A 14,794-nucleotide genomic window follows, 5' to 3' on the forward strand; every position below is an offset into this window, starting at 1 on the left:
CACTCTGATCATGGCGAACAATAAGGACTGATGAGAAGCCAAGGTCAATGGCAAGGGGTTTTGATCCTACTTCATGATCCGGCTTGGTGGGAGCCTAGCCAGTTTGAATGTTCACCTTCCTAGACTTGGACGGAGGGGGGAGGTCCTTGGACTTTCCACAGGGCAGGGAACCATGACTGCTCTTTGGATTGGAGAGGGAGGGGGAGAGGAGTGGGGGGAGGGGGAGGGAAATGGGAGGCTGGGAGGAGGTGGAAACTTTTTTTTTCCTATTCTCAATAAAAAAAAAAAAAGGCATCTGTGACAACCTCTCCTCCCCCAGTCACAAAGAAAGAAACAGTCTAGACAGGAAGCCATTGAAGAGAACTCTTAAAAACTATGACAGGGATCCAGAAGTGTAGCTCTTCAGAGTAGATAGCTTCTGGTGGGGGTGGAGAAGGACTCGGTTTTAAGGCACTGGCCATGGGGAGTTTGACCGTGCTCAAAAAAAAATTGGACTTTATTTTTTTTGTTGTTTTTCTATTCTTTTTCTTTTGGGGGAGGGATGGGAATGTAGACCTGGGAAGACTTGGAAGAGAATATGATAGGGTACATTGTATGAAACTCCCAAATGGTCAATATAATATGTTAGAGAAAAAAACCTGTGTAAACTGTAAAATATTACCTATTTAAAATACAACAGGTTGGACTAAAAAAGACTGTTTAGTAGTTAAAAGCATATACTGCTCTTGTAGAGGACCTGAATTCAATTTCCAGCAACCATATTGGGCACTATTTATAACTGCCTTCAACTCAAGCTCCAAGAGCTCCAAGAGCTCCAACATCTCTTTTGGCATCCGAGGGCACCTATATTTGTATGCATACATCCCCCAAATTCATATAATTAAAAATAAAAAGCTTAACACATTAAGAAATAACAGGCATCCTAAGTGCTAGCTGATAGATGCAATACTGCAGCAGTCTGTACTAAGTTCTGAGAGCAGGCATTTGATAACACAATCAATATTAATTAATAAATAACACAAAGAGGGTAGTATGGTGGGGTAATAGTGAGCTGTTCACTTCTACTGCATATTAAATTTGAAAGCAACTCTGGTTATGTCATAAGTAAAGCAAAATCTACAAAGGTTTCCCCAAAATTCTAAAGTCTCTCCAACAGAAGTCATGTCATTATTCAACAAATAACATAAATTAACACATATATATATAAAATAAACACATATTTCAATTCCTTCCACATGTCTTGTTCAAATCTGAGAAAACAAGGGTGAGGAGCAAATATATCTCCTAATAGATTTTACTAGACTTGAGCTTTTGTGAGCTCAGCTACAAACACATCCATGAGCTAGCTTGAAGCAGACAACTCTAAGCTTGTACTTAACACCCTCACAGAGATGCTTCTGGAGAAAAAAGCTGAGGACTAGGGCCAACCTGGTACTGGGTAGCGGGTAGCAGGCAGCAGGCTTAGGATGTTCTGTTGTCTCTCCCTGTTCCTAGAAGCTTAACCAGGCCCCAGTGAACAAGCCACAGTCTGTTTCTTATTCAGTCAACTGAGTGTCCTCTGGAGACACAATGGGAACAGAACACAGCCCAGAAGCTTTATCTCCTCCCACCGCCCTCTTTCTTTGGCCTGAACAATCCCAGTCCTCCTTGGGGGCTCTGTACTTTTTCCAGCTTCCTCAGGTCTGGTCTGGCCAGATCACACAGGCTTCATCTTGTTTAGGTTATCGGACTTCCTGCCTTCCAAATTAGGTACAGCCTTCCCCGTCCCCAGATCACCACTCTCACTTCACAGCACTTACAATCTCAAACGGCCTCATTCCCTAAGGTTGTCCTGACAGATTACCACAAACAGGTGGTACAGAATCACAGCAACCATTCTCTACTCTCTAGAGAATTGGGGAGGTTGGGAGGGATATCTTTCCTGCTTCTTCCAGCTTCAGATCGCTCCAGACCCGGCTTGCTTTGAGACTGCAATGCTCCAGGGCCGCAGCCTTCAGCCCCCTCCATAGCAGCTGCTATTCTGTTACCCAACCAGTCACAGGGGTTTAGGATTTCACACTAAATTCTTGGTGATTTAATCACAAGATCCTTGATAAATTACATCTGCAAAGACACTTTTGTGTTTTGGGGTTTTTTTTGGTTGGGGGGATGGAGGGAGAGAGGAAGGGTCTTTCCAAGTAGCCTTGGTTGCCCTAAAACTTGCTATATAGACCAGGCTAGCCTAGAACTCATAAAGAGCCACCTATCTCTATCTCCCAAGTACTGGGATTAAAGGTGCACCCATGCCCAGCGCCAAAGACCCTATTTTCAAGTAAGGTTACATTCTAAAGTTCCACACAGACATGCATATCAGGAGGACACAGGTCAGCCTAGTGCCTCTTGTTCATTTGTTTTCTGAAGCTTGCTTAGCACACCCCCATTTGCTATCAATCTATGAAACAGTCCTCTCTTCTTCATAATTATACTTCCATCTCAGAGTGAATGGCACAGGGCAAAAAATACGCATTTGACAAACTTTATAATTTAGCAAAACAATAACACATAAGCGTCAGGTTATCCCTTGACCTACTTTGTGTGATATAACCCCATTCCATGATGTACAGATGGTTAGTAGTCATTTTAGCAAGGAGGCAGAAACCAGCTACTTACAGATGGCCAGCAAATACCTCCTGTAACACTTCTGTTAAGGAAGCAGGCATCATTTGCAGAATGGTGTAAGTTTTGGCAGATAGCACACACCTTCTAGTGGCCTTATGAACAATTACCCTGATGTGCTTTTTAAAAGTCCTTTTCTCCCTTTCTTTTTTAGACTTACGTGTGTGTGTGTGTGTGTGTGTGTGTGTGTGTGTGTGTGTGTGTGTGTCTGTTAAGTCCCTACATGTGTGTATGTGAACCACATACATGCCTGGTGCCTGAAGGGGTTGGATGCCCTGGAACTGGTACAGCCCAGATGGGTTGTGAACCACCACATGGATGCTGAGAATGGAACCTGGGTCCTCAAAAACAGCCAGTGCCTTTACCTTCTACACCAACTCTCCAGCTCCCCTGCCTCGCTGGCACTTGATTCATTTCTGCCTTGAGGTTAATTCATTGTAAAACTACCCTACTCATAGTAGTATAACACTCTGAACTGACAGAAATGCTGCATACTTGCTCAACACTCAGATTTGATATTAGCTGGGCAATAGTGGCACACGCCTTTAATCCCAGCACTCAGGAGACAGAAGCAAGGGGGGTCTTTGCGAGTTCAAGGCCAGCCTGGTCTACGAGAGCTAGTTCCAAAAGAGGCACCAAAGCTACACAGAGAAACTCTGTCTAGAGAAAACAAAGAAACAAAACAAAACAAAAACAGTATATTATTAGAAGCTGGGCATTCAAGCTTTTCTGCAAAATGCTCAGGTTTTCTCTCACCCAGCAATTTGTCAACACCCTACTCATACAAACCTGATGTAGGTGGATCTTCTATGTGTTGCTTTCATTGGTTAATTAATAAAGAAACTGCTTGGCCTGATAGGTAAGAACATAGGTGGGTGGAGTAGACAGAACAGAATGCTGGGAAGAAGGGAAGTAAGGCAGACGCCACAGCTCTCCTCTCCGTGATGGGCGCAGGTTAGAATCTTCCCGGTAAGCCACCACCTCATGGTACTACACACATTAATAGAAATGGGTTAATCAAGATGTGAAAGTTAGTCAGGAAGAGGCTGGAATTAATGGGCCAAGCAGTGTTTAAATGAATAGTTTCCATGTAATTATTTCGGGTGTAAAGCTAGCTAAGTGGCAGGATGCAGCCCGCCACTCCTCACTACAGAGTGGTGCTCCAACATGGTAACTAACTCCACATAAAACCTAAGAGGGCTTAAAAAGGAATTCTATACACAAAGAGTTTAACACAGCTTTTTGTTGTTTGCTAGGGCGTGCTGTAGAGAGATTTCCTGTTTCAGCAATAGCAGCAGAAAAAAAGCCGCACCTCTTTAAACACGTCTTCCTGGGCCCTGCCGCCGGAGCAAACTCCGGCACTGGAGCATTTCTGGGCCTGGACATTTGTGTGCCCACTTGGGGTCAGGAACAAAGTAGCTGAGACCATGCCCATGGCTCAGCTCTTCCTGCCTGGGTAGACGGTGGGATCAGGTCTACTAGAAAGTGGCAGTTTTGAATTTCTGGGCTGTGCCACCATCGCATTCTCTGTCTGGCTCCTGCAGGAGACAGCATTTGAATGGAGTCTTGGAGTAAAGTGCTATGATTTGTTTGATGGCAACTACACTCGTTGCGTGTCTAAAAGGGGGACATTGCGTGCTGCAGCTCAGAGGCACAAGCAGCTCCGCCATGCTAGTGGTGCAATGTGCAAGGCTCAGAGGCACAAACGGCTCAGCCATGTTGGACTGGGAGAGTCAAGTCTGTTTTTGACCTAGGAATGCCACAGCTTAGATTCTTAAGTGCTTAGTGATTTAAAACTGCAAAGCAAAAATGCTCCTGAATAGTAAAAAAATTACAGATTCACAATAAGACAGATTCAGACATAAAAGACCCTCAAAATGGGTCACAATGTTGGATGAGTGTAGGTAGGCTTGGGAGAGAGAAGAAAAATAATATAGAGAATAAAGAAATGCCTTAAAAAAGGGTAAAGTCTTTAAAGAGACAAGAGTACAGATAGTTATAGATTAAAAGAAATAAAAATAAGCCACGTAAAAATGGAAAATTCACAGAGAGTTTGGATTCTGTATATTGTATTTTCTTTGAACTTTTTGACTGTGAAGGAGCTAAGTACAGAGAGACATTTCATTGTGTGGGCTGCTAAGCTGATCCAACATGAATGTTCTATAGGTATTATGACTTCCAAATTTGGGTCTAAGGATATGATGCTTTGGAAAAGGTCTTTTGTTTTCACAGAGGATGAGACCCTATGGATTGCTTCTATCCCAGTATGGTATGATAGACCACGCCCTCCTGAAAGGTTGCTGTGAACACCCTCAAAAAATTACTTCACTCAACTGCCGACTGAGATGAACCTGGCACACAGGTTACACCATGAAAGATCTGAATAACAGCACTCCAATCAGCATGAAGCAGTTTGGAGAGAAATAACTATGTCCATATTCCCAAATATTGTTTATAAATGTTCTTTTACATTTAAAGGGGGAAATAATACAGATATGAATATTTACATTGGTATAAATTTTACTCTATTGATATAAATTTTAAGGTAAATTTTGTTATATGTGTATGCATATTTCTAACCTTGATTAAGGTATTGTGGTTGTGTAGTTCATTTAAAAATGTAATGTATATAGGTTGTTAATGGATAATCATTAATAATAGTCAAGCTTGTAGTCATGTTAGTTAGATTTTCTAGATGCACATATATTTCAGATAGGCATTCTTTATATCTTTCAAAGACTACAGAATATGACATTTAATGTTTTAATAACTTAGGGCTTTTCATGACAATGAGACACGTCTGCTCCTGGCAGCACCAACCTACTTCAAGAGGAAGATTGGCATCGAAGAGGCTCCTTACAGAGTTTGATAGCCATTTGGGCAAGAAACTGGTCTTGCCTGGACTGGATACAAAGAACCCGCAGAGAGAGGACTGTTGAACTTGCCTAAAGGTGAGATGGTCTTTTGGGGTTCCTAAGAGTCTGCGAGACATTGTGCAGAACACAAAGGAAAGTGACTGAACTGTCTTTGAATTTTCCTGCTTCATGGAAATGTCTGCTGGATACTATGGGCCTATAGGCTGAAGATAGATGCCCCAACATTACAAAAAAACTTTGGGTGACTGTCCAGACAGCAAGCTGTCATTTCTAGACTTTTGGAAGTTGCTTACTTCTTGTTTACTTAGGTAATATTATATCCTTCTGGAGTCTTTGATGGACTTGAAGAATGGATAGTTATAGTTTTCCTTAGTTATGATAAAAGATAAAATAGATATAAATATTGCAACTGTAATTCTTGCTTGATAACTATTTTGCTAAATATATTTTACTATGTTAAAGTGAAAGCCTTTTTTTTTTAACAGAAAAAGGGGAAATGATGTTGGTGGGTCTTCTTTCTATGTGTTGCTTTCATTGGTTAATTAATAAAGAAACTGCTTGGCCTGATAGGTAAGAACATAGGTGGGTGGAGTAGACAGAACAGAATGCTGGGAAGAAAGGAAGTGAGGCAGACGCCATAGCTCTCCTCTCCGTGATGGATGCAGGTTAGAATCTTCCCGGTAAGCCACCACCTCATGGCGCTACACACATTAATAGAAATGGATTAATCAAGATGTGAGAGTTAGCCAGTAAGAGGCAAGAGCTAATGGGCCAGGCAGTGTTTAAATAAATACAATTTGTTTTTATTTCAGGTGTAAAGCTAGTTGTGCGGGAGCTGGGCAGGAACGCAGCCCGCTGCTCCTACTACACAAACCCCCATAGATTCCTAGGCCTCTTATCATCCCACTTAATTTTAAAACAATTTAGTTTTTTGAACTTCTAAGAATAATAGCCGGGCGGTGGTGGCTTATGCCTTTAATCCCAGCACTTGGGAGGAAGAGGCAGGCAGATCTCTGTGAGTTCGAGGCCAACCGGTCTACAAGAGCTAGTTCCAGGACAGCCAAGGCTATACAGAGAAACCCTGTCTCAAAAAAAACAAAAAACAAAATAAAATTAATAGACATGCTAAATAATTCATCTTAAGTTAATTACAGAAATTCACTAAAAGGCTTAGAAACTATTTTGGGACAAATATCAAAGTTCTAAATAACAATACTGTTGGTATTTGGTAGGAAGGTTGTAAGGTAAAATCGACTTATTTTGTTCATGAGCTTTAAAAATAAAGCACTTGATATGGAGGTGACCAATACCTGAGAGATGATACCTTAAAAAAAAAAAAAAAGAAATGCTAAAATTAGAAGACATAAAACCAGTTAAAATTTCATCCTACTCCTTTTTCAATCAACTTCAAGGCACCAAAATGACTATGACCCACATTCTGTTTGACTATGTTGTCCATAGTAATAAACCACATCTGTCTGTAAACAAAGAGGCAGGAAGAGCTATCTGAGAATAAGTAGGAATAACTTCAGGAAGCTCAATCTAACAGGCTTGCAAGGACATGACTAAAGCTCTCTTATTCCTCTCTAGTGTCCCTGGGTAAATTCACTGCCGCTCCTAGCTACACACATAAGGTATAAGTTAGCACTGTGCTAGTGTTTATCTAGGAAGAAAATCCTAGATCCCATCATCTCATTCTTGTTAATTATCATACATGGGCCATTCTCCATTCTCATAATAAATACTGAGAACTCAATGTGATGGTTTGAATGAATATGTCCTCCATAGGCGCATAGGGAGTGGCACTACTACTCAGCAGATCAGATTGGCCTTGAACTCAAGAGATCCACCTGCCTCTACCTCTCAGGGCAAGGTTTGTGCCACCGTGCCTGGCTCATAAAACATTTTAAAAGAAAAAAACAATCAATGCAGCAGAAAGCTGTAGATGTAACTTAGTTGGCAGATTGCTTGCCTTGGGTAAATCCTGTAATTAAACATGTAAAAAATGTTGAGGCATGCCTGTAAGCCCAGAACTAAGAAGGTAGAGGCAGGAGGATCATAAATTCAAAGTCATCTTTTGTTACACAGAAAGTCTGAAGCCAGCCTGGGCTAGAGTCAAATTCTGCCTCAAAATAAACAACAACAAAAAGCAAACAAACAAAACTTTCCTTTGGATATAAGTCTCTGACAAAACTGCCTTCCTCCTCCCCTATTATCAGGTGCAGAAACGATCAGTGTCTGCCACGTATGTATTGGAAGGTTCACAGGAACTTTATGCTATGTGTTGCTACTCTCTCATTTCTTTCTCTTTAAAGAGTGAAAATATGAATAAAAAATTGGGCAAAGTACTCTACAAACATCCCAATAGAGAAAAACTGAAGGACTGTGTGAGTCAGTCTTTGCAGATCACTTTATCATCTTAATTATAAAAACAATTTCTTAAACATGAATAAGGAATCCCAGTATTATTAGTATGACATTTAAAGTCTTGACAACAATCCTAATGCTCAGATTCTTCTCCATATTTTTTTATTTTTATTGCTTTATAAATAATACCATTCAAAATTTCCACTTTCTCCCCTCTCTCCATAATATTTTGAGAGTGTTTCTCTCTGCCTCCCCTCCCGTGTGTGTGTGTGTGTGTGTGTGTGTGTGTGTGTGTGTGTGTGTGTGTGTTGCGGGGGTTGGAGACATGGTTTCTCTTTGTAGCCTTGGCTGTCCTGGAACTCACTCTGTAGACCAGACTGGCCTCAAACACACAGAGATCCACCTGCATCTGCCTCCAGAGTGCTGGTGTTAAAGGTGTGCCCCATCATAGCCCAGCTCCCAAAGATTTTTTTTACTTAATTTTAGTAAAATTTTAGAGATGTTGTCTTATCTAGACTATTTCTATTTTATAAATGAGAAAAATTAAGGCTTAAAGGAATTAAGCCATCAGCCCAAGCTTTGACTTAAGCATGGTATCAAATTTTCACTATTTTGGAGAACTCCCTCCAGTGACTCCAGGTGCTAACCTAGGGGAGTGCTGAAGAAGAAAGACAGCTGTGATTTGAGGACAGTTTGGGTTTACTTGGCAAATAACTACTAGGCCAGTCAGAAGTAACTGTTAACCCTACTACCAAGACTCTGCCTTAAAACAAAAATAAAAACACTGACACCATCTCAAATCCTAAAAACAACTTGGGAGGTTAAGAAAAGAAATCACTGGCTCTAGGTCAGACTCAGCTGGATCTGTTTCAGGAGATCAAAATCCAGCTGGGATACATGAAATCCTGCCTCAAAAAAGAAAACCTAGGCACTAGAGAGAAGGCTCAGAAGTTAAAAGCACTTGCTACTTGCAAAAGACCAAAGCTTGGTCCCAGCACCCAGATGGATATTCACAACCACCTATAACTCTAGCTCCAGGGAATTCAGTGCCTTCTTCTGGCAATATTTGCTGGGTTTTTTTTTTAAGATTGATTGATTGATTAAGTATACAACATTCTGCCTCCATGTATGCCTGCACGCCAGAGGAGGGTGCCAGACCCCATTACAGATGGTTGTCAGCCACCATGTGGTTGCTGGGAATCGAACTCAGGACCTCTGGAAGAGCAGGCGATGCTCTTAACCACTGAGCCATCTCTCTAGCCCCCAATATTTGCTGGTTTTAAAAGGGCTAAACTACAACAGACAAGAAAATCCAGGTACCTCACAGTGCAATACTATAGGGTCAAAGAATATTCTTAGAAATGAGTAGCTGCAGGGGCTGGACAGATGGCTCAGCAGTTCAGAGCACTGGTTGTTCTTCCACAACAATATGGTGGCTCACAGCCAATTATAATAAGATATGGTGCCCTCTTCTGGTGTGCAGGCAGACATACAGGCACAATACCATATACATAATAAAAAAAACTTTAAAAGAAAAAGAAATGAATAGTTGCACAGAAACTATGAGCTAATTGTATATTTGAGTAAACTAAGAGACAAGGCCAGTATTTGTTTAAAAATCACCAAACAAAACACAGATAAGATTTTCCAAGTATTCGAGTCTTTTAAAGCTCACCTGGCAGCCACCTTTATAACTAGCATCTCAAGATGCACTTTAGCTGGAGCTTCTCTATAAGGTGATTTTTTTTTAAATTATTTTTAATGGGAGGAAGTATATGTGCATGTGTGTGCAGTTGCCTGAGGAACCCAGAAGCATGAAATTTCCCAGAACTGGACTTACAGGCAGCTTCAAGCCACCTGAGGAAGGTGCAGGGAATTAAACTTGGGTCCTCTGAAAGAATAGTACTACATGTTCTTAACCCCTAAGCCAGCTCTTCAGCCACCAATGTAATTTTTTTTTAATTTTTATTTTATTTACTTATTACATATATAGTGTTCTTCCAGCATGCCAGAAGAGAACACCAGATCTTATTGTAGATGGTTGTGAGCCACCATGTGGTTGCTGGGAATTGAACTCAGGACCCCTAGAAGAGCAGTCAGTGCTCTTAACCTCTGAGCCATCTCTCCAGCCCCCAATGTAATTTTTTTAACTGCTGAAATCCAGGAGGCATATTTCTTTTTTTTTTAAAGATTTATTTATTTATTATGTATACAACATTCCTTTCATGTATGCTTGCTGGCCAGAAGAGGGCACCAGATCTCATTATAGATGGCCGTGAGCCACCATGTGGTTGCTGGGAATTGAACTCAGGACCTCTGGAAGAGTAGTCAGTGCTCTTAACCTCTGAGCCATCTCTCCAGCTCCCAGGAGGCATATTTCTTAAAAGTATGAAAATGTCATACTGAAACCCACTATCTTGCACAATTAGTATACACCAAAATAAAACAAAAACTAAAAACCACTTAATATAAACAATCCAGTTCAACCAAGTAAAAGGTCTCAGGAACAGAGGAGATAAGAAAGAAAGGTACCTCATAGTTTGAGAGAAAATCTAGCAATTCTGATTGAGATGGGATGTAGAGAAGTGGTTTCATCACCCGGCGAACAAACTTCTCAATGTAAACAGCACTCATGGGGCCTTTGTATTCGATTGGTCCAAAACTAGTACCAAAAAACAAACAAGCAAATAAATAAATAAAAACAATACACCATGCATTAAAATCATCAACACCACACAATGAAAACATCTTTGCTTTATCAACTGATTCCGAGGCAAGCAGCCTGCTTTGCTCAGAAGGTGAAAAGAGAACCAGCATTCTAGGTGGGGAAGAAACAAGCACACCTATGCTGTCAACTTTAATCCACTGCAAATTAAAATCATTCTCCTCTCCAGAGGAAAAAACTAAGTTTCTACTAAAAAAAGAAAAAGGTGGTTTGGAAACTAAGCACATGATAAAGAATTTCAGGATCTTTGCTATAACACTCAACACACATAGGCAGATGCCCTTTTCAAAGAAACTGAAATAAGAAACTTTGGCAGCTGACCCTCTCCGTACTAAAAAGTATTTACTAGTATTCCCAAAGGCACACAAACAAGGGATCACTAAGCAAATCTGACACCTGTTTAAAGTATCACAACAGGAACAAAAAGGCAAGGGTGAAGTTATGTGTCCCTTATGGCTATGCCTCAGCATGAATAGGAGCCTGGTCCAGCTCTCAAAACAGTAACACCACATGGGTATCCTCCTGAGCTAATCAGAATTTCACCTGGCTGCCTCAATAGCCTCATCAAAAGTTTCTCAAGTCTCTCAGTGACCCACAATAAAAAAAAAAATGTTACGTACAATGGGGGAGGGGCATGTGAAATTCAGAAATTCCACCACCTTTCTTTTCTCTACAGAGACTGACATTAAGTTTACGGTTCACAGCAGCAATACACAGAGCTCAGGAAAGAATTACACATATGCTGTACTCACAATGGTGTGACATAATTAAAAAAAACTCCAACACATGAGATAAACACAATTCTTCAGTGCACACTACAGAGTATGACATCAAAGAAATAAAAGTGTGAAAATAGTAAGGTAAGCACAGCAGGGAAACAGAAGTAAGAATTCCACCAACTCAAGAGGCCAGGCATTGTGGAGCACACCTTTAATACCAGGCATTGTGGAGCACACCTTTAATACCAGGCATTGTGGAGCACACCTTTAATACCAGGCATTGTGGAGCACACCTCTAATACCAGGCATTGTGGAGCACACCTCTAATACCAGGCATTGTGGAGCACACCTTTAATACCAGGCATTGTGGAGCACACCTCTAATACCAGAATTTGGGGGCTGGAGAGATGGCTCAGCGGTTAAGAGCATTGCCTGCTCTTCCAAAGGTCCTGAGTTCAATTCCCAGCAACCACATGGTGGCTCACAACCATCTGTAATGAGGTCTAGTGCTTCAGGCATAACGCAGAAAGAATATTGTATACAAAATAAATAAATAAATATTTTAAAAAAAAACAAAAACAGAATTTGGGAGGTACAGACAGGTAGATAAGTTTGAGGTCAGCCTGTTCTACATAGTGAGTTCCAGGCCAGCCAGGGCTGAATAGAAAATATTTTCTTAATTAAAAAATAAATTTAATTGCTACCATAACTATCAATTATCAACAGATTTTAATTTGAAAGACAAAAATAATAAGGCCATATATGGTAGTGCACACCTTTAACCCCAGGACTCAGAAAGTGGAGGAGGGCAAGGTAATCTATATATCTGTATCAAATCTGAGGCTATCCTCAACTACATTAGAACCTGGCTCAAACATACTATGAAAGAATGAATGAGTGAATGAATGAGGAAAAAAAATCAAGAAATCATTTGATAACATGTTTTGTCCAGCAAAAAGGAGCCCATCTGCTGGGAGTTGGTGGCACATGCCTTTAATCCCAGCACTCAGGAGGCAGAGGCAGGTGGATCTCTGTAAATCTGAGGTCAGCCTGGTCTACAAAACAGGTTTCAGAACAGTAAGGACTGTTACCCAGAGAAACTCTGTCTCATAAAACAAAACAAAAAAGAGCCAATCCATGTAGAAATCTCATCTATTTAAGGCATGAAGTGCAGAAAGAGAAACTACAGCCATCAGCGTAGAATGAGCCGATCTAGAGCTCCTGTGTGAGCAGGGTGAGAACCCATTTCCATGCTCCAAACTCTGCTTCATCAACCCTGGGAGGACATCAGTACAAACCCCAAAGTCTGTCCCACAAAGCAGAAACCATTAGCTTAAGTAGCTATAAGATGAAGCATTACAGCAAGTGAGAGCAAACAGCAACAAAGGACGTGAACAGCAGCAGCATCTGCTCAGCCATGAGACCCAATGGGACATGTGCAGGCACTGTGAGCAGAAAAAGGAAAGCTTTTGAATACTAGGAGAGCCCAAGAGCATTCAGCTGATGGACGAATCATATAAGGATGTATGCACATGTATAAAACTGAGGCCTCTAGATTCTCAGAACATGGAAAAGTGTATCTGGGAAGTTCCTGTGGCTCAGCACTGCTATACACTGGATACTAAATGATGAAATGAACAGAAAGGCAAAGCATCAGGCTAAGATGAAGGGTGAGCATTTCAAAGCCCCTATGCAGAATACCAAGGTACTGGGTAGGTACCCACCTTTTTAAACAGAATCTCACATAGTAACTGAGGTTAGCTTCAGACTCACAGCAATCTGCCTCTCGGCCTAAATAGTTCTGAGTTTAAAAGCATGCAGCACAACACCTAGCTTGGACTATTTGACCTTAAAGGCTACAGAAGCTGAGGACACAGGCAGCTGATGTGTTTTCATCACACGTCTCAAAATGACCATCCTAATTCAAGGGACTGCTCATTTTAATGTCACATCAAGTTAAATCTACCTCTGGCACCCTCCAAGTTTTAACTACCCCACTGGGCATCTGTGTCCTTTTTCCAAAGCCAAAGAGTGACAGAGGGACCTAAGTAGAACAAGTGTACCATCCCCTGCAGGCAGCACAATGGTTTCTACTGACCTCTACAAGGAGAGAAGCAGGCCTGAGATGGCCACTGGGAGTGTCCCTTATGTTTAAAAGGAAGAAACCACTGGACAAGAAGCAGAGTGGAGAAATCCAAAGCAGTTTAAATGGCTACCAAGAGAAGATAGCTTGTTCCTGAGGTGAACCTTAAACCACAATCATTTGATATACAATGGAAAATTTGAGGATAGAAAAGGTAGTCTTGACTAAATAACATCAATTGTTCCAATAAAACCCTGTGTGACAACAGTTTATGTTAAAGCAGTGGAACTGGGATAGAATGGGATAGAGACCAGTTTGCTGATGATTGCTGTGAGACCTACTAAGACCAGGAGGGACATGCGGAGGGGAGGGAAACCCTAAAAATAAAGCTCTCACTAGTCAATTCCCACTTGTCCTTTTAGACTTTAAGCCAATCACAGAGAATGAAACCTAAATTCCATCTTCTGCCCTAGGAGGCTAAAGTAAGAAGATCATCAGTTTGAGGCTAACCTGGGATACAGATTGAGACCATCTCAAAAATTAAAATTTATAACTAGGTGTGGTGGCGCATGCCTTTAATCCCAGCACTAAGGAGGCAGAAGCAGGACAGTCTTTAAATTCAAGGCCAGCTTGGTCTACATAGTTAATTTCCAGAACAGCCAGGGCTGCATAATGGGACCCTGCCTCTAAATAAATAGTCCAAAGTCAGAATTTTTTCAAACATCACTTAACTTCCATATTAGGGTCTGAGCATGTCTGCAAAACCAAACATTAACATATATATGGTAAAAGCAAACAGCTTAAAGCCAAATGTGTGACATATATCTGTTACATGAGCACTCAGGAGAAGCTGAAGCAGGGTTACTACGTTCTAGGCCAGCCTGGGTTATACAGTGACTATAAGGCCAGCCTATACTACATCATGAGACCCCTTATCCGACAAAGCAAGTCATGGTGGCGAACACCTTTATTTAGCCCCAGTACTAGGGAGGTAGAGACAGGTAGATCTCTGAGTTCCAGGCAACCCTGGTCTACATGGTGAGTTCTAAGACAAGTCAGGACTGCACAGTGAGATCCTGTTACACCCCACAAATAAATTAATGAATAAATGAATAAATAAATAAATGGGTTGGAGAGATGGATCATGGTTAAGAGCACTATCTAGTCTTCCCTCGCTAGATTTTATTCCCAGCACCAACATGGTGGTCCAGAATGTCCTGTAGTTCCAGGGAATCTGATGCTTTCCTTTTGACTACCTTGAGCTCCTGTATGCACATAGTACATATACAAAGACTCAAATGCACACACACACACACACACACACACACACACACACACACACACGATGGATCGATGGATGAACGGACAG

The 14,794-nt window shown here is 41.2% G+C and overlaps 1 protein-coding gene across 5 annotated transcripts in view; it reads right to left on the reverse strand.

The window, feature by feature from the left end:
• Window positions 1–14,794, reverse strand: part of Txndc11 (thioredoxin domain containing 11) — a 75,983-nt gene that overhangs the window by 49,371 nt on the left and 11,818 nt on the right. For 3 of the 5 annotated variants that reach the window (XM_050136196.1, XM_050136206.1, XM_050136187.1), the window contains exon 4: window positions 10,431–10,560. The exons of 1 other annotated variant lie outside the window; for it this stretch is intronic. In XM_050136196.1, the coding sequence (XP_049992153.1) occupies window positions 10,431–10,560 (130 nt within the window). Of the gene's footprint in view, window positions 1–10,430; window positions 10,561–14,794 lie in introns of those variants that run through there. One more of the 5 variants, XM_050136220.1, reaches the window with a different exon arrangement.

This window comes from Alexandromys fortis, unplaced genomic scaffold, assembly GCF_014885135.2.
Source record: "Alexandromys fortis isolate MF-2015 unplaced genomic scaffold, M_Fortis_MF-2015_v1.1 scaffold_29, whole genome shotgun sequence".
Classification (NCBI taxonomy): domain Eukaryota; kingdom Metazoa; phylum Chordata; class Mammalia; order Rodentia; family Cricetidae; genus Alexandromys; species Alexandromys fortis.